Here is a 23,814-nt window from a genome sequence, read left to right as displayed (position 1 = left end):
AAGAAAAGAGAAGAGACTAGATGCTTATTTTTAGAAAGGTTTATAAAGCACTTTATAACCTGTTTTCAAATGAATCCAAAAAATTATTTTGGGTCAAAAGTCAGGAAAATTGAAAATAAAGGAATGCAATCCAACACATGATAGCTAAAATTAGCCTTAAAACTATACCTAAAATATGGTATGTAAATTATATGTCAAAATGGTATTTTTCAAAAACAAAACAGGCTGGGCACAGTGGCTCACCTATAATCCCAGCACTTTGGGAGGCCAAAGTGAAAGGATTGCCTGAGCCCATGGGTTCAAGACTGGCCAGGGCAACTTGGCGAGACCTCATCTCTACAATAATTAAAAAATTAGGTGTGGTGGCACGTGCCTGTAGTTCCAGCTACTTGGAAGGCTGAGGTGGAAGGAACACTTGAGCTCAACAGGTTGAGGCTGCTGCAGCCATAAGCGTGCCACTGCACTCCAGCCAGGACATAGAGTGAGACTTTGACTCAAAAACAACAACAACAACAACAAAACAAAGAAACGATATCTGAAGCACTAATTTCTCTTACTCCAGTGTTTCTCAAACTTGTCTAATAAAAATCACAGATAACTTGTTAAAAATAGATATTCCCAGGTCCCTTCCTGAAGAGCTAGGTTGAGGGCAGGAAACTAGATGTTTCAAATGCATATCTCCTTCAAGGAATTTTTATTACCAGACAAATTTAGAAAACAACTGTCACCTGTAATTCTTAGGTACAAAGCTAAGTAAAAATATTTTTAATTGTCTAACTCAGTCATGTTCTGAATGTTCTCTAGTATACCAGGATAGTGATTTCTACAGTGGAATCACATCCCAAAAAAATTCAAGATGAACCACTGGAATATGGAAGAAAGTACTGATCTTCTATATATAATTACTTTAAATCTCAGACTTCAAAACTTTCCTATTGTTGGAGTATATTTTATGTTGTATACGTTAAATCAGTGCAAGAGAGCATGTCAATCATTTCCCCCCACAGTAGGATGTGTGACCAAGAAACCACTGCTCTAAAGCTCCTGAGTTATTACTGCTGTCCCCTAAAATGGACCAAGCCTCAGCCCCTGTCCTATTTTGCAAGAACACTTCCACAATTCTTATTTATAACACCCCACACCCTTTGCCCACCAAACCCCAACACGAGGACATAATCATTCTGGATAATGGACACATTTATTTTCCTTCACCAAGATCTGAAGTGGCATTTATTACATTGTACAGTATATACTAGTAAGACAAGTGGAAGGTGCCTACCTCTCTCTACTATCTTAACATCCAGGAAACTCCTGGCATCTGAGAACCCAGCTCATGGATTTATTACATTTATATACTTTATTATGCTGTATAGTATATACCAGCAGTCCCCAACCTTTTTGGCATTAGGGATTGGTTTTGTGGAAGATCATTTCTCTGAGGGGGGGTTTGGGATGATTCAAGCACATAACATTTATTGTGTACTTTATTTCTATTATAAAATAGAACTAAAATAAGTATTCAATTCTAACTTAAAGCCTGCTACCAGATGCAGCTGTACAACTGAAGTACATCAACTCACTTGCCACTCACAGATGGGTTTTGATATGGGTCCGCAAGCAATTGATTTACCAGGGTCTCTGTGCAGTCAAACCTCACTGCTAATGTTAATCTGTACTTGCAGCCACTCCCCAGCACTAGCATCACCGCTTCCGCTCCAACTCAGATCATCTGGCATTAGGTTCTCATAAGGAGTACACAGCTTAGATCCCTCACATGTGCAGTTCACAAAAGGGTTCATGCTCCTATGAGAATCTAATGCATCCACTGATCTGACAGGAGGCAGAGCTCAGGAGGTAATGTGAGCGATGAGGAGTGGCTATAAATATAGATGAAGCTTCACTTGCTCACACATTGCTCACTTCCAGCTGTGCTGCTTGATTCCTAACAGGCCACAGACCAGTTATCGGTCCATGGTCCAATGATTGGGGACCCCTGGTATATACTAATGAGACATGTGGAAGGTGCCTCCCTCTCTATAATATCTTAAAACCCAGGAAACTCTTGGCACCCAGCTCATAGATATAACAGCTATAGTGTCAATCCTTTACAGATAACCGAAGTTTCATGACACGTAGTAACCTGACTTTGCAGTTACAAATGTGAGTCAAGTGTGCTTTTAAGCTGGTGTGAAGGACCAAGTTACTTTGCTGGTGAATGACCCAAACACACCACCGAGCACTCTCTCTCACATGGTTCTCTCTGCTGTTGTTATAGGGTCAGGTAAAGTCCTTTCTTTACCTTCACTAAATAGGCCTCACCAATTATCTACAAAAGGTGGCGGAGGGTCCTTGAATCTAAATGTGTGTATCTATATATATTTTAAACCAAAGAACACTAAAATACAACCATGTATTATAGGATTTGGGAAGTTTTTGAATGGCATTAAATAAGAACTGTGACATTTAAAGACTGGAATTCATGTATAAAGGCAAATAAGTATTAAGAGGTATTCATGAGTTGGGGCATTTAGTTCATAAACGGCTATGGGTGTACTCAATGTCAAAGACATCAAGATATCTCTTAAAAAACACTTCCTTGCCAGCCCACTGAATCAGCAACACTCTCAGGGAAAAAAGAAAAAAAAGAAAAAAAGAAAAAAATCTCAAGGCAGAATTCTATGGTAAACATGAACTGAGTTCAGAAAACACACCACTAAGCTTCTCCTGCCAACCCCCCAAGTCAGTAATGTCTCTCTAATAAGGCTCTGCGCTTTCTCACCCTCAAGAATGTCTTCATAAAGGGCATGCACTCCTTCAGGCACGATGACCGCCAATGCTGTTCCACAGAGAAGACCAGCACCCAAGACAGTCACCAGTTTCAGGCGCTCCTGGAAAGAAAACAGAAGAAACCACTGAAAGGACCGATTAATGAGTCAGGGAAAATTTTGCAGTACCTGGAACCAAGATTGCGAGCTGCTCATTGTGAGATCAATATCTACAATGGCCAGTGAACAGGAAAAACAGTCAGTTTCAAGAATAATTCATGCTAGTTAAAAACACGGAGACGCCATTTTTAATTGATCAAGCTGGCAATGACTTGGGAAAATGTCTACTCTCCGTGACAGGTAGAAATGAGTACACTTGTCTGACACTAGAGGGAGTGTGAATTGCTGCTACCTATCTGGACCACAAGCTGGCAATCTAGACTCTTGAAGCTCACGCCAGCACGTTGAGAGACCAAAACAGGAGGATTGCTTAAGCTCAGGAATTCAAGACCAATCTGACCAACATAGCAAGACCTCATCTCTACAAATAATTTAAAAAGTAGCCAGGCATGGTGGTGTCATACATTTTCCAGCTACTTAGGAGGCCAAGGTGAGAGGATCACTTGAACCCAGGAGTTCAAGGCTGCAGTAAGCTATGATCACACCACCGCACTTCAGCCTGGGCAACAGAATGAGATCCTGTCTTGGGGAAAAAAAAAAAAGGTATATGGAGGTAACAGAAGAAAGTGATTGAAGTATTTTTGGAAAATGACACCAAATCACTGGTGTTACTATTTTACTGTTTATTAATTTTTTTTTACAGGCATAAGGATTCACCTTACTACTTTATTTAATAGTGAGCTATTCTAAGGTTACTTGTCTTTTCCAAGTTACTAAACTCCCTGAATATACTGCTACTTACGACACTCATCTGAGACCAACTGTCAGGGGAAGGAAAACACAAGATGAGAAACTGGCTCTACTCTGTGAGGTGACAGGGTAATTACTCAGTCTTTTCATCATTGTCTCTAACCAACTCATAAAAATCACCCTTTAAAAAAAATTAATGGATGTAAAGTATTATTCCTAAGGAAGCAAAAAAGTCAGCAGAAAACTGGACTGTCTCCTTCCAGAAACTTGATTTCTTAATTTCACAATTCAAATTAATGAACAGCATGCTCAGGAAGAACACAGTCCCATCAGCACTGTAGCTACTCTACTCCAGGAAGCAGAAATGAAAGTTGCTCATTCTGCAAGTCAAGGGAAGACGGGGTGTGATGAAGGGGTATGTCCAAAGGGCAGCAGCTGACTGCTCTCAAGATGACTTGGGGGCAGCTCACAAGACACCCAAAATCAGTTCTTGGCAGATTACACACCTAAGTATAAGACCCAAGACTCAAAAGCTTCCCACAGGAGCATATCTTTGCAACCTCAGGCCCAGCAAAGATTTCTTAGCAAGAATACAAAATATACCAATCATAAAAGAAAAATTTAACATCAAAATATAAAACACTTAATGATCCATTAAGAAAATGATCAGGTAAGCTACACATGTATGTTCTGTGGGGAAATACACAGCTCTGCGAGTGCTCTGTCACTGTCCACTTCAGGTCAAAGACATGTTACCCAGCTGGATGCGTTGCCTACTGGTGGCTCAAAGCTGAAGACCTGACATGGGCCAACACACATGACTAACCTGACGATGCCCCCTCCCCCAGGGCAGTCCACATCCAGTAACCAGGCCATGGGGCTACATGAAAGAGTACAGGGCCGACCCCCGCCTCAACCCAGGATCTCTCTAAGGACCATCCAGCCCCAGAGCCTGCTAAAGGCTAAGCTGAGGCTTCTACTGCAACTGAATTACATCCCAGCCTCTCCATCTGCTTCCTCCTGCTTATTCTCCCCCAAATGTCACTCCAAGAGCCTCTCCAGGGAAGTCCCTGCGTGCTAACCTTCTCAGAGTTTCCTGGGGACACAACCTAAGATGCTGACAAAGGAAATATAAAGAACTTCCACCATTCAATGAGAAGAGATCAGCAACCCAACTTTAAAAATGGGTAAAACAGGCAGCAGACAGCAGATACTGACAACCATGCTGTTGTCCTGCCCCTTCTAACTTTCGCAACATATCTTTCCTTTAATAAATCTACCTTTCTTGATTCATAAAAAAAAAGGGTAAAACATTGAACAGATACTTTACAAAACATGTATGAGTGGCTCATGAACCCATGAAAAGATGCTCAACCCCATTTAGCCACAAGACAAATGCAAATCAAAACTATGTAAGATATGTTTTCACATCCATGAAAATGGCCACAAGGAACAAGACCGATGACACTGGAGAACAAGGACATGGTGCCACCAGCACTCACACGATGCTGGTAGGGGCACAGAATTGCACAACCACTGCAGAAACGCAGTTTCCTATGAAATTAAACCAGTCTCCTATGAAATTAAACCCTGTCCACAAATAACTTGCACAAGAATGTTTACAGAAGCTTTATCAATAATAGCCATGATCTGGATCAGATGTCCATCAACATAAGAACAGACCAACAAATTATGGGATATTTAACAATGGAGTACACTCAGCAATCAAAAGGATTAAACTGCTGCTACACACCACAACATGAATGCTGAGTGAAAGAAGCCTTACACAAAAAGAGCAGCCCCATGAGAGTACACGGATGTGAGGTTTAAAAACAGGTCAACTAACCTGTAGTGACAGAAAGCAGAACAGTGACAGAAAGCAGAACAGAGGGTGGAGAAGGGGGATGGCGGCAGAGGGGACTAACTGGAAGGTGGCACCTGGTTACTTTCTAGGATAACTGAAATGCCCTAAATCTTGATTAGGATGTGAGTTGTTAAAATTCATCAAACTATATTAAGAACTGTGCCTTTCATTCTATAAAATTACATATTTATAAAAAAATGATCTGGGTGGTAATTTACTCAGCCAAGATTCCGAAAAGGATTCATTTGAGAACCATTCAATTTTAACTAGTCTTTTTCATGGCAGTTCTTTGAAATCAAGATCAGAGGTCCATGCAGAATACTAAAAGGCACTTCCAGAAATTGCCCTTAAACAATCTCAACTGTCATTCATTAAGCTATTTCTTAAAAATAATTTATCATCACTTCATGTCAATAACTGCATGGGGAAAACAGTGCTGGTCACAATTCTGGATCAATCCACAATTCTCTAGGCAGTTCCCAAGTGCCTCCTAATCACTCTACTCTGGGGTCACATAAAGGACTACATTGTGATGAGCTTTCAAAGCAGGAGGAGAGGTGAGCTTCTGAGGCCTGCATACCACACATGGTGTCGTCACCAAGGAAGCTGTGTCACTTGGGATAATGGAGGGAATGCCTGCCATCCAGAACAATTCAGGAACCCACAGGCACTACAAACACAAACTTCAAACCAGCAAAGCAAAGTGCAATTCTCTTCAAATGCTGCCTTTTTATTTCAGCAATTCAAAATAACATTGTATCATATTCTTGTTTCCAAGGTGAAATTACCCATAATCCCATTCGCTTATTTACATGGACCAAATTTCTGAATATTATTTATTTTAATTGAAATTCTATAAGCATTTCTCCCAGAGGCCCTGGCAAGCTAGAAAACAGCTGAGCATCTGTGAAGCTAATGCTATTACAAAAAAATCATAGTAAATCATTAAGGTACAGTCATGAAAATACAGCCGACCCTAAACAGCATGAGTTTGAGCTGCGTGGGTGCACTTATATAAGAAAGATGCAGTACTTATGGTATTGAAGTCCTGTATGTGGAAGGCTGACTTTTCATATACATGGGCTCTGTGGGGCAGGTGGCAGGCCCCAGTTGTCTCCAATCTTGATAAATGTCTGGAGGGTGGGGGTGTCCTGGAACTGATTTCCTAAGCTTTCTGAGGGATGACTGCACATCTCTATGTTAGTCACATGTGAACAATTCAAAGTTCTCATCTGAAGGAATATGAAGAGGAGCTTGGTCCATATTCTTAGAAAGCCACAGTAAAGGTTCTTATTAACCTTCAGACCTAAGACCCACACTTTAAAAAGGGATACTAGCTACCAAAGTTATCATCACAGAATCCAAGTTAAAGAACTGGAAGAATACGTAAGAAACGAGCGTCACTCGATACAGAGGTGGAGAGTCCAAGGTCAAGGATGAGAAGGATTTGCTCGAGGTCACAGGTCCAGTCTGGCAGGTAGTAAAGTATGACGGGTTTAGACATTTGCACTCTGTGGTGGGGCACAGCCACTCCAAGGTACGTACATCACATAGCGCAGTAGACATAATCCACTACATAAAATTTACCTCCAGGAAAACATGATATTCACACAACCTTTTTAAGCAGTGTGAGGCAGCAAATCCCTCAGCAACATCAAGAGGAAAACCAAAACCACAATTAGTTATTATTGTTCTGATAGTTTTTTTTCTTTTTCTTTTTTGTTTGAGTTGGAGTCTCACTCTGTTGCCCAGGCTGGAGTACAGTGGCACATTCACGGCCACCACAGCCTCTACCTACTGGGCCCAGGCGATCCTTCCACCTCAGCCTTTCAAGTAGCTGGACCTACAGGCATGCGCTACCACACCTGGCTTATTTTTTTATTTATTGTAGAGATGAGGTCTCACCAAGTTGCCCAGGCTGGTCTCAAACCCCTGAGCTCTGGCAATCCTCACACCTCAGCCTCCCAAAGTGCTGGGATTCAGGCTTGAGTCACCGCACCTGGCCTATCAGATAGTTTCTTAAGGTTCATGACAAAATAAGAGAAATAAGGACAATGCAGTGAGTGCTTCATAAAGATTCTTTAATCTGAGTTTATGTCCTACCTAATGTCCTTTCTGTTAAGAAATAACGGTGATGACACTTTTTGTTTTTATTTTCAAAAATAAAAATTTTACCTTACTTGGCAAAATTGAAAAGAGGTAAGCCTGTATTAATTCTTCCAAATTAAAAAAATATGACTGGCCCATGAAATCCAAAAGCCTGGAAAACTGATCTAAGTGCAAGCCTGAGAGCATAATACCATCAACAATTCAGAAATGAAGAATTTGGGAATTCGTAAGAAGAGACCAGTGAGGTAAATCTGAGTGAATCACCTAGATTTGTAAGATTTCCTTGGAAGAAAGGCAACTGAAGTAAAACTATTGTACTATGGTTTCAGTTCATTCTGTAATTACGTGTTCTCATTTACCAAATGAAATTAAACATCCAGGGAACACTATGTTTACTCTTTGTCCCTGTGACCCCTTCCCCACAAAATTATAAGTTCTGTCAGGGTAGAGATTTTTAATTTACTGCTGAGTTCTCAGTTTATAAGAAAGTATCTGCAGTTTCTCCTTAAATATTTACTGAAAGAATGAGTTAAATGCCCAGCACCATGCAAGGCACTGGGAGCTTGGTTCCTGCCTCTGGGCTCTGATAGACCCAAATACAGTGGAACCTCTTTAGAACACCAATGCTGGGAAACAGATCTAACATATCCTCATAGTGTACCTAATCAAGAATTTTTAGTGAGTAGTTGATTCAGAATTTGTGATATGGCTCAAGCAGTTTACAAATACATTTACTGAAGGACCAGAACAGGACTCCATCAAAGTAAATGAGAATCAATGCCATCATTTCGGTCATTAATGTGAGTATCTTCAACAACATCTATTTTCCCAAGGGGCTCAAGACCTGTTCAGACGGTTTCAATCTTCCGCAAAGCAATGTAAAGGTCCTACAAAACTTTCATCAGTTTGATAGATGCCTATGAGCCTTTTCATAGTGACCAATATTACAGAGCAACCGCTTTTGATGAAAAGAAGAACCAGCAGTCAGAAAATAAGCACCACTGCCATGGGTTACGGCTTCAATTTTCATTTAAAAAAAGCTTCCTCGTTACTTGATCATTTTAGACTCTGTCTGATTTATTCCAAGCACTAGAGTTGAGGATCCGTGTTATCTGTATGGCTGTATTCTTTCACACAACTTCACAACTTGGGATTTAATGTCAAATTGTACTTATATTAAAGTTAACAAAATGCTGACAAATCCCCTCCTTTGCTTATGGTAAATCACTAAAAGTGTTTATTTAAATGAAGAACTCCAAATTCCAAATGTAGTTCAAGATGAAGAGAGTTCCCAAAGCAACAGTTTCTGTCAGTGAGATGAAATATTTGCTCAAGAGAGACATGAACTGTACAATGCCATTGCTTTTATCTTACATCATTTTAGAATTTCACAGTTGTGGCCTGTCTGAGTCAAAGGATCAACCAGCTGTATTAATTAAAACAACAGCTTGTACTCTATGCCATTAACTATCAGTGCAAGCTTTGAAGTCAGTTTAATTTTCTTGGCAGTCACCAAGGTAGTAAAATGATCTTTCTTTTCGTGCTCATAGAAACAATCAACAAATTGTTTGGTTCAACTGAATATAAGCCAATAAGTTTAAAGGCTTTTGATATGGAAAATAGCTTATCTCAATCTTCCTTGTGCCATGCCCATTTTAGTACTCGAAGCATCAGCTACTGATGCCTAAAAAGAAAAATCAAAGGTGTATCTCTTATTATAAGACTGATCCCTCAAAGTTCTAGGCACTGAAGAGATAAAATATCACAGGGTATGCAGTAACTCTTGTTCAGGCAACAAAGTTTTTCTTTGTATTCTTACAAACAAACCTGCTTCAAGATGAAGACATTTACTAATATCAATTTAGCCACTACATTAACTGCTACTAAATGTTAGTAACAGGTAATGAAGAAAACTCAGATTTGAATTTTGTTCTTCAAGTCCTCAGAGCTAAAACAAGATGCTCCAAAGCCTCCTGGCTCTGAGTATCAATTGTGTGAACTTGGGCAAGTTTTTTAACCTTCCTGGGCGTCAGAGTCCTACTACTACTGTGATAAGTACTGTGTAGGAGTGGGAATCAGCACACTTAGCAGAGTGAGTTGCTCTTATCTTCAACATTAGCAGTAGCATGCAACAAAAGCTTCTAATCACTTCCATTGCAAGAATCACAAACAAAACCCGACAGCTGGATAACAGCTCCAGTGGACACAGGGTCCCATCTCCTAGTTCATCTGACACAGGTTACTCAATATTGTTCAGGAGGCATAACAAGCAAGTGCTCCACTAACTTCCTCCAATCCTGGAAAAGAAGACTTATTGGTTTTTCTTCTTCTTCTTTTTTTTTTTTTTGAGTTGGAGTCTCACTCTGTCGCCCAGACTGGAGTGCAGTAGCATGCTCCCGGCCACCGCAGCCTTGACCTGCTGGGCTCTGGCGATCCCTCCGCCTCAGCCTTCCAAGTAGCTGGAACTACAGGTGCGCGCTACCACGCCCGGCTAATTTTTTGATTTACTGTAGAGATGAGGTCTCGCCAAGTTGCCCAGGTGGTTCTCGAACCCGCGGACTCAGGCAATTCACTCACCTCAGCCTCCCAAGGCACGGGATTACAGGCTGAGCCACCGAGCCCGGCTGATTTTTCTTCTTGCATAAAAGTCCTATCTAAACATAAAAGAACAAAATATAAACAGAAATCCCCTAATAAAAAGATTGCTTGATGTGACTACAACAACAGAAGCTCATTGGGAAAGAACCTAGGAAAACACTGGCAATAAATACTATATCAATATATAAGGAGTTCAACTAAACTGAGCAAACTAAAATAAGAAAAATACATTTTTCCTCTATTAAATCAGTGCGGCTTTAAAAATGAATAATGATGTTTGTGGCCAAGATTGTGCCACTGCACTCCAGCCTGGGTAACAGAGACTCTGACTCAAAAAACAAAACAAAACAAAACATAGATGAGGAAACTGTGCCTCAGTGTTTAGTAGGTACAAAGTCATTGTTTATATAGCCTCTAATTAATTGCTAATAGGCCTGGCTGTATAATAGAGGCAGTTTGTGGAAAACTTAGAAAATGTGATAATGTGTAAAAGGAAAAGAAAATGATCTACCATCCTACTGTCCAGTTAGAGTCACTAGTAACACTTTGTTTCTGTCCATTCTTTTTCCTGTTTGTTTGCATTTTTAACATGGTTGGTTATGTGGTATATGATAATTGATATTCTCCCTTTAGAGCCTGGTAGTATATAATAAACATTTTCCTTTATTGTTAAAAGCTTGTTCAGGACATTTTTAAATGCCTTCGCTACATTTAGTTATTTTATATACTGAAATTCTTATTATGCATTTAAGTTGTTTTTACACTTTGCCATGATAATAGTGTTGGGTGAGGTCTGCTGAGCAAGTATACAATGGCCAAGAAGGAAAACCCTCCCTCTTAGATAAATCATACCTTCATTACTTATTTACATTATTAGTAAAAGCATTATCACCTAGTGGTCAAGAGCTTTGGCACTAGAAGTCAAACTGACCAGTTTCAAATCCCACCTCTACTGAAGGGTTTGACCTCTCCAGACCTGAGTCTATTCATTTGTAAAGTGAGGTTTTAACAGTATCTCATAATCTTGTCCTGAGGATTAAATAAGATAATGTACATCAATGCCTCAATAAACACTGACTAATATTCATATTATTATGTAGATAAGTCTTAATTATGTTTATCCACAAAATATCCTGAAGAAAAGAAAATTTGTCAGGAAAACAATATTGAATCAGACTGTATCCAGATTTTATTTGACCCAAACTTAGTTTTATCAACCAAAGATCCTTATGAGATAATAATCAGTAGCTCAAATCTGAGGAGAGACAAGTTACTGGTTTCTCCTCAGATATGGATAAATTTACTGAGATTGCAAAGTTTGAAATCTTGGAATTTAAAAATGAAATTCCAAATAGGTGTAAAATCGATTGTATTACGATAAGGGAATAAAATATACCAGACAATGCAAATGTCCTTAAAAATGCAACTTTGTTAAACTTACTTCAAAGAGAACCAATCATGAGAAAAGCATACTAAACAAATCTGTTCTTGAGATACAATAAACCTTTGATTTGGTGGTAACTCAAACCCCCAAAGACACTTACTACAAATGAGTCAGTTATTAAAATTAGACACAGAACAAAACTTTAAAACATGAAAGAACAAAACAAAGTTTAAAACAAGAAAAATATAATGAAGAAAAGAAAGCTAAGTACTAAGAAAAATACTTTACAACAGACTAGACGAAAGACCTGGCCTCTCCAAGTGCAATGTTCGTGGCAAGCAGAAATGCCAACCCCAAATCAAGGCCTCTGGATTCCAGACAAACCTGCCAAGAAGTCTCTGTGATTGGGAAGGAGGGAGAGACAAGGGCTTACCCATTATTAGATGGTTAAAAATTATAAGTCAGAACAAAGTTATAAAAATGAAAATCTTAAAAATTTTTTGTTATCAGTACTGAGATTCCACCTCAACATTTTCAAAAGTTCTTATTACGTGCTCGATGATAGTTAAGCCCTGTGCTTATATCATTTCATTTCATCCTCACAACAATCCTAGAAGGTCTTTTACAGAAGAGATTTGGATGCTAAATAGCTTGTTCAAGTAGTGACACTGATTCTGAACTATACTGTCTCAGAGCATAATTAATCATGTTAAGCTCTAAGATCATCCTAAGAGTAGCACTACTTTCATCTGCCTACTTACGGATTTATGCTTTCTTTTTTTTTTTTTTAAGAGATAAGGTCTTGCTGTGTTACCCAAGCTGGAGTGCAGTGGCTATTCACAGGACCATGTCTTCAACTCCTGGCCTCAAGCGACCCTCCAGCCTCAGTCTCCTGAGTAGCTGGGACTAGAGGCACATGACACCATGTCCAGTTAATTTTTAAATTTTTTATAGAGACAGGGTCTTGCCATGTTGCCCAGGCTAGACTTGAACTCCTGACCTCAAGTGATTCTCCTGCCTTGGCCTCCCAAGGCACTCAGATTACAGGTGTGAGCTGCTGCACCTAGCCAACTTTGCTGTATCAAAATGTGGCATTATAACCCAAGCTGATCTGCAACAAGAAATATACAGAAACTGAGAGAAAGCCCTCAGAAATTGTACTAGCAATATAAATATTAAAATTATAGGAATAATTTTTTTTTTGAGTCAGCGTCTCACTCTGTCACCCAGGCTAGAGTGTAATGGCATGATCACAGCTCACTGCAGCCTCTACCTCCTAAGTTCAGGAGGTCCCTCCACCCCAGCCTCCTGAGTAGCTGGGATTACAGGCACATGCCACCATACCCAGCTAACTTTCTGATTTTTTATAAAGACGAGGTCTCACTATGTTGCTCAGGCTGGTCTCCAATTCTTGGGCTCAAGAGATCTTCCTGCCTCAGCCTCCCTAAGTGCTGGATTACAGGTGTGAGCCACTGCGCTCAGCCTTATAGGAGTACTTTTATGTCTGTTGAATCTAATAACAATGCATTTGTGCTTGTACTTTATGTATTTTTTTCCACTGTATTTTTCCAGTATTTTGTCTTTACAAATGTACTGGTCTGGACTGGTATAAAAATGAAAACAAGAACTGGTCCTTGACCAGCTAGTATGAGGAACATTGCTCCGCAGCCCTGCTACACTCTTGCTCTATTACCCACGCTGTGACAGGGTTAACAGCCTCAGGCAAATGACAACCCTCAGACAATCAATCTGAACTCCCATTTTGGTCATCAGTCTGTATGGCAACTTCATTCATCAGTGTGAGCAGTTACACTAGGTTTACACCAGGCAACTAAGCACTCAACCTGCTCCTGTAACAGTGGTATTTGGAGCTAAAGAAAACTCATTAACAACTAAATCTAAAAAAACGCAGGACAGTGCTAAACCACTCTGTCTCACTCCCTTACTGGAGAGGACCTCATTTGCATAAAGCATGCTTTGGTCTCCTTGATAATCTTGATTATCGTAGTTATTTATAATTGCATTTGAGAATCAGAGACTTTTTCTTTTGGTTTTTTTGGTTGTATTGAATCTCACAGCGTCACCCATGCTGGAGTGCAGTGGCACGCTTAGCCAGGGCCACTGCAGCCTCAACCTACTTAGGCGATCCTCCCACCTCAGCCTTCCAAGTACCTGGAACCACAAGTGTGTACCACCATGCCCTGATAAAATTTTTTTTTTTTTTTTTGAGTCAGGAGTCTCACTCTGTTGCCCGGGCTGGAGTGCAGTGGCACACTCATGGCCACTGCAGCCTTGACCTGCTGGGCTCAGGCGATCCTTCCTCTTCAGCCTTCCAAGTAGCTAGAACTATGATGTGCGCCACCACGTCCGGCGAATTTTTTGATTTATTGTAGAGATGAGGTCTCACCAAGTTGCCTAGGCTGGTCTGAACCCGTGAGCTCAGGCAATCCTCTCACCAAAGTGCTGGGATTATAGGCGTGAGCTACTGCGCCCAGTCAATTTTTTTTTTTTTTTTTTAATTTGTAGATATGAGATCTTGCCAAGTTGACCAGGCTGGTCTCGCCTCCACCTCCCAGCGCGGCCAGCCCTTCATTTTATAAACCAGTTAAGCATGAAGGTTCAGTCACCAGGTCAAAGGGCAAGGGGTGAGGAGTGTCGGAGAAAGTGAAAGAAATCAATGGCACAGAAGTCTCTCGGTGGTCAGATCTGACAGGTGAACCGACTGCTGCAGCAATTTTAGACTACTTGAGTTTAACTCATTCCTAAATATGAATCCTGCCATAATTAAGGGTTTTACTGGTCATCTAACTTTATTCCTGCTCTGAGAAATTCGAAGAAAACGTACTGAATGACAAGGCAGTAGAAAGACTAACTATATGAATAAAAAGCAATGTAAATAAAAGTGAACTGTAAAATAAAGTAAGATTACCTGGCCCTCTTCTCTTATTTGTAAATACAACTAGTCCCTAAGAAAAGCTAGAATCTCTGAAAAAGGAAAGTCTTTTAGCCAATGTGGGAGTTTGGGAGTTATATGAGTTATATTCTAAGGATAGAAATTATGCTTCCCAGTTCCCTATGAATGAAGCTTACTTTTTTTTTAAGAGACAGGATCTTGTTATATTGCTTAGGCTGGTCTGCAACTCCTGGGCTCAAGCAATCATCCTACCTCAGCCTCCCCAAGTACTGGGGCTACAGGTGTGAGCTACTATACCAGGCCTCAAGGTTACTTTTACAAATTTATCACCTCACTAGTTTCACGATACTCGACACACAATAATAGCATAATCCATCTAGAAAAAAATGTTTAGTTTCTAGTAGATAGAAAATACCAGTTGAATTCTAAAATGTCTTCGTCTAAGTTATAAATAGCTTTCATTTTTATTCTAGTAACTCAAAATGCATTGCTTCTGCTGTAATAATAAACAGATATTGTGAATGCTGATTTATAGCATTTTAATAGCTACAGCTGGAAAAGACCTCTTGACTACTGATTTAGAAAGTCACAAATGACATGACATACTAATTATACTATCAATGGCTGAGTTAATAACACCACTCATGTAGACATTTCCTTTCAGTGAAATACAGCACATATCTGCATATTGCAATAATTATTCAAGATGGTTTGAGAAAATACTGAAATTGGAAAAGTTCTAAGTATTTTATAGAAATAAAAAGTTTTACCAGTTGCTTATTTGAATTATAATTCTTTATAACTGTTACCTCAACAAGTCTTTAAATATACAAACCAACCCAAATCTCACAACTATCAGCCCTATTAATGTCAAGTCAATTCAAATGTAGTTACAAGGAAATACGGTTATGTCAGAGGAAAACAGCAGGGCCACAAAGTACTGGCAGGCAGATGACCCAAATGAGCAACAGAGGCTTTACAGGCCAAGGAGGACACTGCCAATCAGCTGCTACTCAGCAACTGTTGCCTTGAGGAAATACAGGCAAAAAACAACAATTAAAATAAAATTAAAGGCCAGGTGCTCATGCCTGTAATTTCAGCACTTTGGGAGGCTGAGGTGGGAGGATTGCTTGTACCCAGGAGTTCGAGACCAGCCTGGGCAACAGAAAGTCCTCATCTCTGCAAAAACCAAAAATTTAGCCAGGTGTGGTAGCACACGTCTGTAGTCGCAGGTACTTAGGAGACTGAGGAAGAAGGATCTCCTGAGCCCATGAGATTGAGGTTGCAGGGAGCCATGATTGTGCCACTGCACTCCAGCCTGGGCAAGAGTGAGAGCTCAACTCAATAATAATAATAATAATAATAATAATAATTTGCCAAAATGGACAGAGAAACTAAGAACAGGCCTGAGACAGAAAAACCTAGATTTAATAAACACCTCTGATTCTAATATACTTCTTGAACTTGTTTGGTCCAAATCCAATAATCTGAGTCTCAGTTTCTTCATCTGTACCTCACTGAATTACATTTTGTTGCATTTTGGGGGTTTTTGTTTGTTTGTTCTGTTGCTGTTGTTTTTTAAGAGAAGGGGTCTTGCTGTGTTACCCAGGGTAATTCCTAGACTCAAGCAAATAGCTGGGACTACAGACATGCCACTACACTCAGCTTGAGATTTTAAAGTTAGGTTATGTAGATAATGATAAAAAAAAAATTGTTATCACTAGATGCTGAGGGGTACAGATAAAACAGGAAATGGAAAAGGAGCAGCAGCAATCCAAGCCTCCCTTCCATCTGGCTGTGGGCTTTGCTTTGCCTCAAACTTACAATACCCGTCTCTCCCAACCACAGGCGATTCTGTTCACCAGTAATACCCCCTCATCCTCAAGCTTCCACAAGGCCTACGGCATACCTCATGTGTACCTACCTTTCCACTTCAGACCATTCTATTCCCATCTCCTCTGAAAGCACTCTCAGGAATAGCACTGAGGCCAGGGTCTACTTCACTGCCGACCTCCAGGACAAACTCATGAGATCCAGGTCCCTCAGATGTAGCAGTTTCCCCTTTCATCGTTGAGCGCTGTGCAGTTTGTGAGCTCTCTATGCCTAGCTAAAGAACCTATCTATCAGCATTTTCACTGGACAATGCTCCATCTGTCCTTCTTCCCCGTTAATGTGTATTCAAGGAAGGACAACCAAATCAACTAAAATGTCAAAACATATAACCAAAAATTAATTTTAAACAGATTTGAAAACAAATTCACAACATCATTTCCAACACTTTTTTAAAAATGTGATTTCAGAACAATCTAGTTTTTTCTTACATTCATTCTAGTACAGGCATTTTTAAAAAATCTTAGTTTTCCTCAAAAAGGTATGCTTGATTTTCTCAAAAAAAAGTTGCCGTATTGATTTCAACTCACATGGACAAATAACATTCTCCATTTATTTTCTCGATAACAATCTGGAATTCCTTGAAACTTCTGGGAATCAAAATAAATGTTATGGTGCCTCTCTTCTGCAAAATGCACACAGCCCCACATTTTTGTAAAAATACCTAAATTTCAGGGGATTCAGAATACTCCAGGATCTTCAATGGAATATCCATCCACCCCAGGTTAAAAATACAAGTACTGAACATAAAAGGTTAGCTTCTATTATTAAACGTTATGCATCTCTTTATTTTATGTTACTTTTTGGCAGGGTCTCACTCTGTAGCCCAGGCTGGAAAGCAATGGCAAGATCATGGCTCACCACACTCTCAACATCCTAGGCTCGGGCAATTCTACCTCATCCTCTCAAGTAGCTGGAACTACAGGCGTACGCCATCACGCCCGGCTGATTTTATTTTATTTTTTTTGTAGAGAAAGGATCTCACTATGTTGCCCGGGCTGGTCTCGAATTCCTGGGTTCAATCCATCCTCCCGCCTCAGCCTCCCGAAGTGTTGCGATTACAGATGAGAGCCACCGCACCCGGCCAATGCATCTGTTTAAAAGACAGTCTTCCTTAAGGAGACTCTCAGCTTGTGAGATTAACTAGGCAAGCAGCTTCTCTTCTCAACTACCACGACTTTCTAGCAGCCATACTGACAGGTGATATCAACTTGAGAATTTCTTACCTCTGAGAAATTAACAGCCAAGGGGATGATTCCAGCCACGTAACATCCCACCAACATAGCCAGAGACAGCAGACTAATGGAGAGGAAATCATCCATGCTGCCCTCCTTGATTCACCCACCACCAGACTGCAAATCTCCAGTGGCTTCAGAAGGTGCTCAGGTTCCTTCAACACGTGTGGGTGTTCCCAAGAACAAGGGCGCCTTCCAAGCAGCAGATGTGTTCACGAGGCACCTTTCTCTCGAACGTACCTGGAAACAGCCCCTTTTTGTTGCTGTTAGTCCCAGAGAACACCAAGCAGTCTCAGGTCCCAGTCCCCGGGTTCTCAGGCGCCAGCCACCGAGTTCTCGTGGGTGAACAGAGAAGAGAGAAGTCAACGCGAAAGCGTGCGAATGAGCGATTTCTCCAGCCGTCGAGTGAGGGTAGCACAACGCTCCAGGCGGCAGCAGGACAAGGAGGAGAACCCAAGCGAGCCTGTTCGTTCTTTCGGCACCCGGTATCCCCGAAGCCGCCCGCTGGCGATCCGCCCCCAGCACAAGGACCAGTCCGCCGGTCCCGGCAAACTCCCCTGCGAGTCTAAGATGGGGAGAGGAGTCCTGCAGGTCTTTAGTGACAGGTCTTGGTGGTTCAGCAGCGAAGTTGACACAAAGCTATCTCTGCCCTAGCCCCGGTGCTACGCATGGTACCCCACTCCATCGGGCCTTGACCCGAAGTCACCGATACTACAGCGGCCATGGCCGCCAAGTGGCACCTCTTCTTGACATCCACTTCCGGATTGTCTCACCGCCCCCGTCTTTAGAAGGGCATTTCCGGGTTACAACCGACCTCTGGCCCGGGAAATTTATACGGCCGCCATTTTTGAGTAGGGCTGCGGAAAGAGGACTGTGTCACGCCTACACCGGTAAGCACGTTCTCCATGTGTCTCATAGAGAATACATGGAAGACAGCATCTCGCAAAAAAAAAAACAATTCTTTCTAAAGTTCGGAAGGTTTCCCTTACCGACCGTACTGCCCTTATCCAAGATGGCTGAAACAGCATCAGCGTCAACTCTAGCTCCCGGAAGTGAGTGTGTCTCTATGGTCTAGAATGGTCTTCGCGTTGCGCTTCCGCCGACTTCCGGCGGTTCCTCTCGCGGGGATTGGCTGCGCGCGGCGTTGCAGCTCAGCTCGTGTGGCGGCGGCGGTGTTGGCGGCGGCTGCGGCGAGGAGAGTTTGGCGCGATGGTGAGAAAGGCCTCGGCGACCCCCCCCGCTTCCAACGCGACCCTAGCCCCGCTCGTTTTCCTGTGCCCGCCCCTCGCAGTGCTAGCCTGCATCCCCGCCGCCGCAGTGCAGCCCTCTTCCCGCCTCGGAGACGCGGGCTCGCGCGGGGCCCGACTGTAGGCCGAACCCGCCGCCGGGCCGGGGTCGGGGACGCCTCCTCGGCCGCGCCTCCTTGGGGTCGCGCCCCTGCCCCCTGCTCGACACGCCCGTCGGAAACAATGGCCGGCTCCCCGCCGTGCCCGGGGCTGACACTCGGCGCGCGTGCGCCCCTGCTCCCGCTCCCTGCGCCCTCTCCCTCTTTTACTTTTTCCCTCTCGTTTTGGGCCCCCGGGTCGGTCGGGCGCGGCGACTCACGCCTGTGATCCCAGCGCTTTGGGAGGCGGAGGCGAGAGGATTGCCTGAGGGGCTCAAGACTGGCCTGGGCAACTTGGCAAGACCTCGTCTCTACAGCAAATCGAAAGATCAGCCGGGCGTGGTGGCGCATGTCTCAGTCCCAGCTACTGGGAAGACTGAGGCGGGAGCATCGCCTGCGCCCAGGAGGTCGAGGCTGCGGTGGCCGTGATCGCGCCACTGCACTCCCGCCTGGGGTGACAGCAGGACCCCGACTCAAAAGAGAAGAAGATCTCTGGGTGCCTCGCGTAGCGTTTCCCTCCGCCCCCGTCCCTTTCTTCACTTTATATCCCACTGGGGCTAGAGGCTGAAAAGAGAGGCTCTCTTGGAGGTCAGTGAGCCCGGCGAGAAGCAAGCAGGTGACCGCAGCTGGCCTGGGAGGCATCGTGGGCTCTTAAAAACTGGCGACAGGAGGGCAGTGCCACTTGGAGACGATAACCGTTTGACAACAGTTCTTAACATTTAGTCGTGCTGTGTTGGTAATGTTCTTTAATCCTAGTCTTTGGTCAGTAAGCGTTGAAAGCAGCACGTGTGGTCCCGGGTCATGGCAAGACTAAACGTGAAAAGCAGCGTGTTCTATAGCCATTCCCATGTGTTCCTTTCAGATGAATTAGTCCTTTAATTTCCATTAGACTAAGAATAAAATTAACGCGGTAGCCACTGATACAGCTCTGTGGCAGGCACGCTCGTGTGGTTTCTATGACACTATTTTCGACAACTGGCCCATCGGAATTGCTTTTTTAATGTAGCTAGCTTCCAAAAACGTGTGTGATAAATAATGTAATATGCTTTCTCTGGCTTTTTTTTTTTTTTTTTTTTACATTCTTGATCATCTGAATGGGTTTGTTCAATCTTCCATATATCTCTGGCTTTTAATCATTATTTAACAAGGGCTTTGACTGTGTTTAAATCATTAATGTGAGAGTTGCCCTCATCTCTTGTCTCCAAGTGCTATTTTTATTTAAAGCCCTCTCAAGCTTTTAGTCAAAATGACTGGGTTCATGATGGGCAGGGAGGTGTATGATAACGCCTTTGTATCTCATGTTCAAAGTACTGCTTTTCCATTGTCTATTCAGCAAGTCCAGGTTTCAGCTATTTCAGTTTCAGTTTGTTGATGACTAAAAGTTTTGAGCATTTCAAAGCAGCTAAGAGTTCTCGTTAGGAGACCTTTTTTTTGGCTGAAAAATGCCAGTACAGCAAAAGAGAAGGAAAAATGTAGATAGTGTGATTTGGGATTGGGTATTTGAGAGTTCTTGCATTTAATAGTCACCTTTACACATGCAAAAAATTAGGGGAATGTATAATTTCATTTTTTAAATTTGCATACATTCATACATAGATATAGATATATAGTGGATTTTTTTTTTTTTTAATGTAGAGATGAGGCCTTGCCATATTGCCCAGGCTGGTCTTGAACTCCTGCCACTGCCTCCAAAAGTGCTGGGATTAGTGGCATGAAACACTGTGCCTGGCCGGGGAGGTGCATAATTTCAGTGGACCCATGATTCTCTGCAGGGTTAGATTTTTCTTCCCAGGAGCCATTTGTGTTTCCTTTCATTGGCCCATCAGATTTTTTATTAGAGACTTACAAGGCTAGAGGTAGGAGGTGACCAGTGGAGACAGAAAGCCCAAGCAGGTTTGTAGTCTAATTGGGAAGAAAAGTTACAAAAGGAAAAGCAGTGCAGGGTGCACTGAGTGCTTGCTTTTTTTTTTTTTTTTTCTGAGCAGGATTCTCACTGTCACCCAGGCTACGGTTCAGTGGCACACTCACGGCCACCACAGCCTCTACCTACTGGGCTTAGGTGATTTCTCCACCTCAGCCTCCAAGTAGCTGGAACCACAGGTACATGCCACCATGCCTGGCTAATTTTTTTGATTTATTGTAGAGATGAGGTCTCACCAAGTTGCCCAGGCTGGTCTTGAACCCATGTACTTAGCCAGACCTCTCGTCTCTGCCTCCCAAAGTACTGAGATGACAGGTGTGAGCCACTGCACCCAGCTGCGCTGAGTGCTTGAGGACAGCGAGTGCACTAGGATTGAGAAAGCCCTCGGAGGACGGGCAACCGGGGGCCTCAGAGGAGTCGGGAATCTGGGTAGAGACGTGGATGTTGGGAGGGCACCCTCATTAACTATGTCTTGGCAGCTGATCATCATTATTGTATCACAAACGGGGGTGTGGGTCATCCTATGAACTTCTCAGGTAAAGGCTGACACTTGTGTTGACATCGGTTTTTCCCCTGCAGTCTCACACCATCTTGCTGGTGCAGCCCACCAAGAGGCCGGAAGGCAGGACCTACGCCGACTATGAGTCTGTGAACGAGTGTATGGAAGGTGAGTGGGACACATACCAAGGGGTGAGACCTGGAGGTGTTTTTCCCCTGACATTCAGTATTTAAAATGTCTCGTTTATGAACTGGTTTTTTTCCAGATTTCTTGAATTGTTAACTTGAGCAGGGAAAGTAGAATTTGGGGCACACCATTTTTTTTTAACATTGCACACATTTATTATATAGTATACTGTTCTTGCTTCAAATATTACTTTTTAAATTAAGCTCGCTTATAATGAAGGACTTTTCAAGGCTTTTCACTGTTTGGTAAATATTCTATTACTGTTATGTATTATTTTGTTATTAAGTAAATATTTTACAAGTATCCCTTATATATTCTGGTTAATCTCAAACACTGTAGAATTTTGGGTTTGTTTTAAATAAGAGGGCACAGGTGCAGTTTTGCCACAGGGACGTATTGCATAGTGGTGAAGTCTGGACTCCTAGTGTAACCATCATCTGAATAGTGACCATCCTACCCAATAGGTAATTTCTTATCCTTCCTACCTTTCCACTTTCTGAAGGCTCCAGTGTCGATTATTCCACTGTATATCTGTATGTCCACATTGTTTAGCTTCCACTTACAAGTAAGAACATGAGGTATTTGACTTTCTGTGTCTCAGTTATTTCATGGAGGATAATGGCCTTCGGTTCCATCCATGTTGCTGCAAAAGACATGATTTTGTTTTGTGGTTTTCTGTGGCTGAATAGTATTCAATGTATATGTACCTTATTCTCTTTATCCCATCATTTGCTGTTGGACGCTTAGGTTAATGACATGACTTTGCTATTGTGAATAGCGTTGCAGTAAACATAAATGCAAGTATCTTTTTAATGTAATGATTTCTTTTCCTTTGAGTAGATAGCTTGTGGGATTGCTGGATCAAATGGTAGTTCTATTTTTAGATCTTTGATTAATCTCCATACTGTTTTCAATAGAGGTACTAATTTACATTCCTTCCAGCAATATATAAGCGTTTCATTTTCTCCACATCCTCACCAGCATGTAGTTGGTTTTGCTTTTGTTTTTTTGACTTTTTAATTATAACCATTCTAACTGGTATAAGATGGTATCCCCTTGGGGCTTTAATTTGCATTTCTCCAATGACTAGTGATGAGCCTTTTTTAATGTTAGTTGGCTGTTTATGTTTTCTTTTTAAAAAATGTGTGCTTGTATCCTTTGCACACTTACTAAAGGGGTTACTTTTGTTTGTTTTTTCATTATATAAGGATATCATGCTAATAAAAGGGTTATTTGTGTTTTTCTTACTTAGTTGAGTTCCTTATAGAGTCTGGATATTAGTCCTTTGTCGGACGCATAGTTTGCAGCTATTTTCTACTATAGTTTTTCTGTCTATTTTTATTTTTTGCTCTGCAGAACTTTTGAGTTTAAGTTCCATTTATCTATTTTGTTGCATTTGTTTTTGAGGGGTTTTTTTGTTTTGTTTTTTTAGTCAGAGTCTCACTCTGTTACCCAGGCTGTAGTGCAATGGCACACTCATGGCCACCGCAGCCTCTACCTGCTGGTCACAGGCCATCCTTCTACCTCAGCCTTCCAAGTAACTGGAACTATGGGCATGTGCCACCACACCCAGCTAATTTTTTTTTTTGTTTTTAATTGTAGAGAGAAGGTCTCGCCATGTTTCCCAGGTTGGTTTCAAACCTGTGAGCTCAGGCAGTCCTCTCACCTCAACCTCCCAAAGTGTTGAGATTACAGTGAGCCACTGTGCCTGGCTGTTTTTGATGTCTTAGTCATAAATTCTTTGCCTTGGCCGATAGAAGAGTTTTTCCTAGGTTCTGTTCAAGCATTTTTATAGTTTCGGGTCTTATATTTAAGTCTCTTTGTTTTGCGTATGGTGAGAGATAGGGGTCCAGTTTCATTCTTTTGCATAGAATTCTTCTAGTCAGTAATCCTAGCACCATTTATTGAATGGGGGGTGTCCATTTCCCAATGTCTTGTTTTTGTTAATTTTGTCAAAGATCAGTTGGTTGTAGGAGTGTGACTTTATTTCTGGGTTCTCTGTTCTGTTCTATTGATCAATGTGTCTGTGTCTGTACTCTGAGATGATACGGCAGGCTCTGGGGATGCTTCAGAACCTAGTAGTCTGCTTATTAAACAAACGTTAAAAGCCATTGAGATGTGGTGATGCCGGGCTTGGTGACTCAGCCTGTAATCCCAACACTTTGGGAGGCTGAGGTGAGTGGATTGCCTGAGCC

The 23,814-nt window shown here is 42.0% G+C and overlaps 2 protein-coding genes across 4 annotated transcripts in view; one reads left to right on the top strand and one right to left on the bottom strand.

The window, feature by feature from the left end:
- Positions 1-17,716, bottom strand: part of SLC39A9 (solute carrier family 39 member 9) — a 54,474-nt gene extending 36,758 nt beyond the window's left edge. For both annotated transcript variants that reach the window (XM_008049013.1, XM_008049015.1), the window contains exons 1-2: positions 17,621-17,716; positions 2,780-2,888 (exon numbers count right to left, since the gene is read on the bottom strand). In XM_008049013.1, the coding sequence (XP_008047204.1) occupies positions 2,780-2,888; positions 17,621-17,716 (205 nt within the window). The remainder of the gene's footprint in view (positions 1-2,779; positions 2,889-17,620) is intronic.
- A 982-nt stretch (positions 17,717-18,698) lies between these two features.
- The window catches only part of ERH (ERH, mRNA splicing and mitosis factor), a 17,778-nt gene continuing 12,662 nt past the window's right edge, over positions 18,699-23,814 (top strand). The window contains exons 1-2 of one of the 2 annotated variants that reach the window (XM_008049012.1): positions 18,736-18,841; positions 21,514-21,601. In XM_008049012.1, coding sequence (XP_008047203.1) covers positions 18,839-18,841; positions 21,514-21,601 — 91 coding nt within the window. In that variant the 5' untranslated portion in view covers positions 18,736-18,838. Of the gene's footprint in view, positions 18,842-21,513; positions 21,602-23,814 lie in introns of both variants that reach the window. The other variant, XM_021708015.1, reaches the window with a different exon arrangement.

This window comes from Carlito syrichta, unplaced genomic scaffold (assembly GCF_000164805.1).
Source record: "Carlito syrichta isolate Samal-C Ts95f unplaced genomic scaffold, Tarsius_syrichta-2.0.1 Scaffold130433, whole genome shotgun sequence".
NCBI classification, from domain to species: domain Eukaryota; kingdom Metazoa; phylum Chordata; class Mammalia; order Primates; family Tarsiidae; genus Carlito; species Carlito syrichta.
The sequence above is the reverse complement of the archived record's forward strand: the minus strand, read 5'-3'. Positions and strand labels throughout refer to the sequence as shown.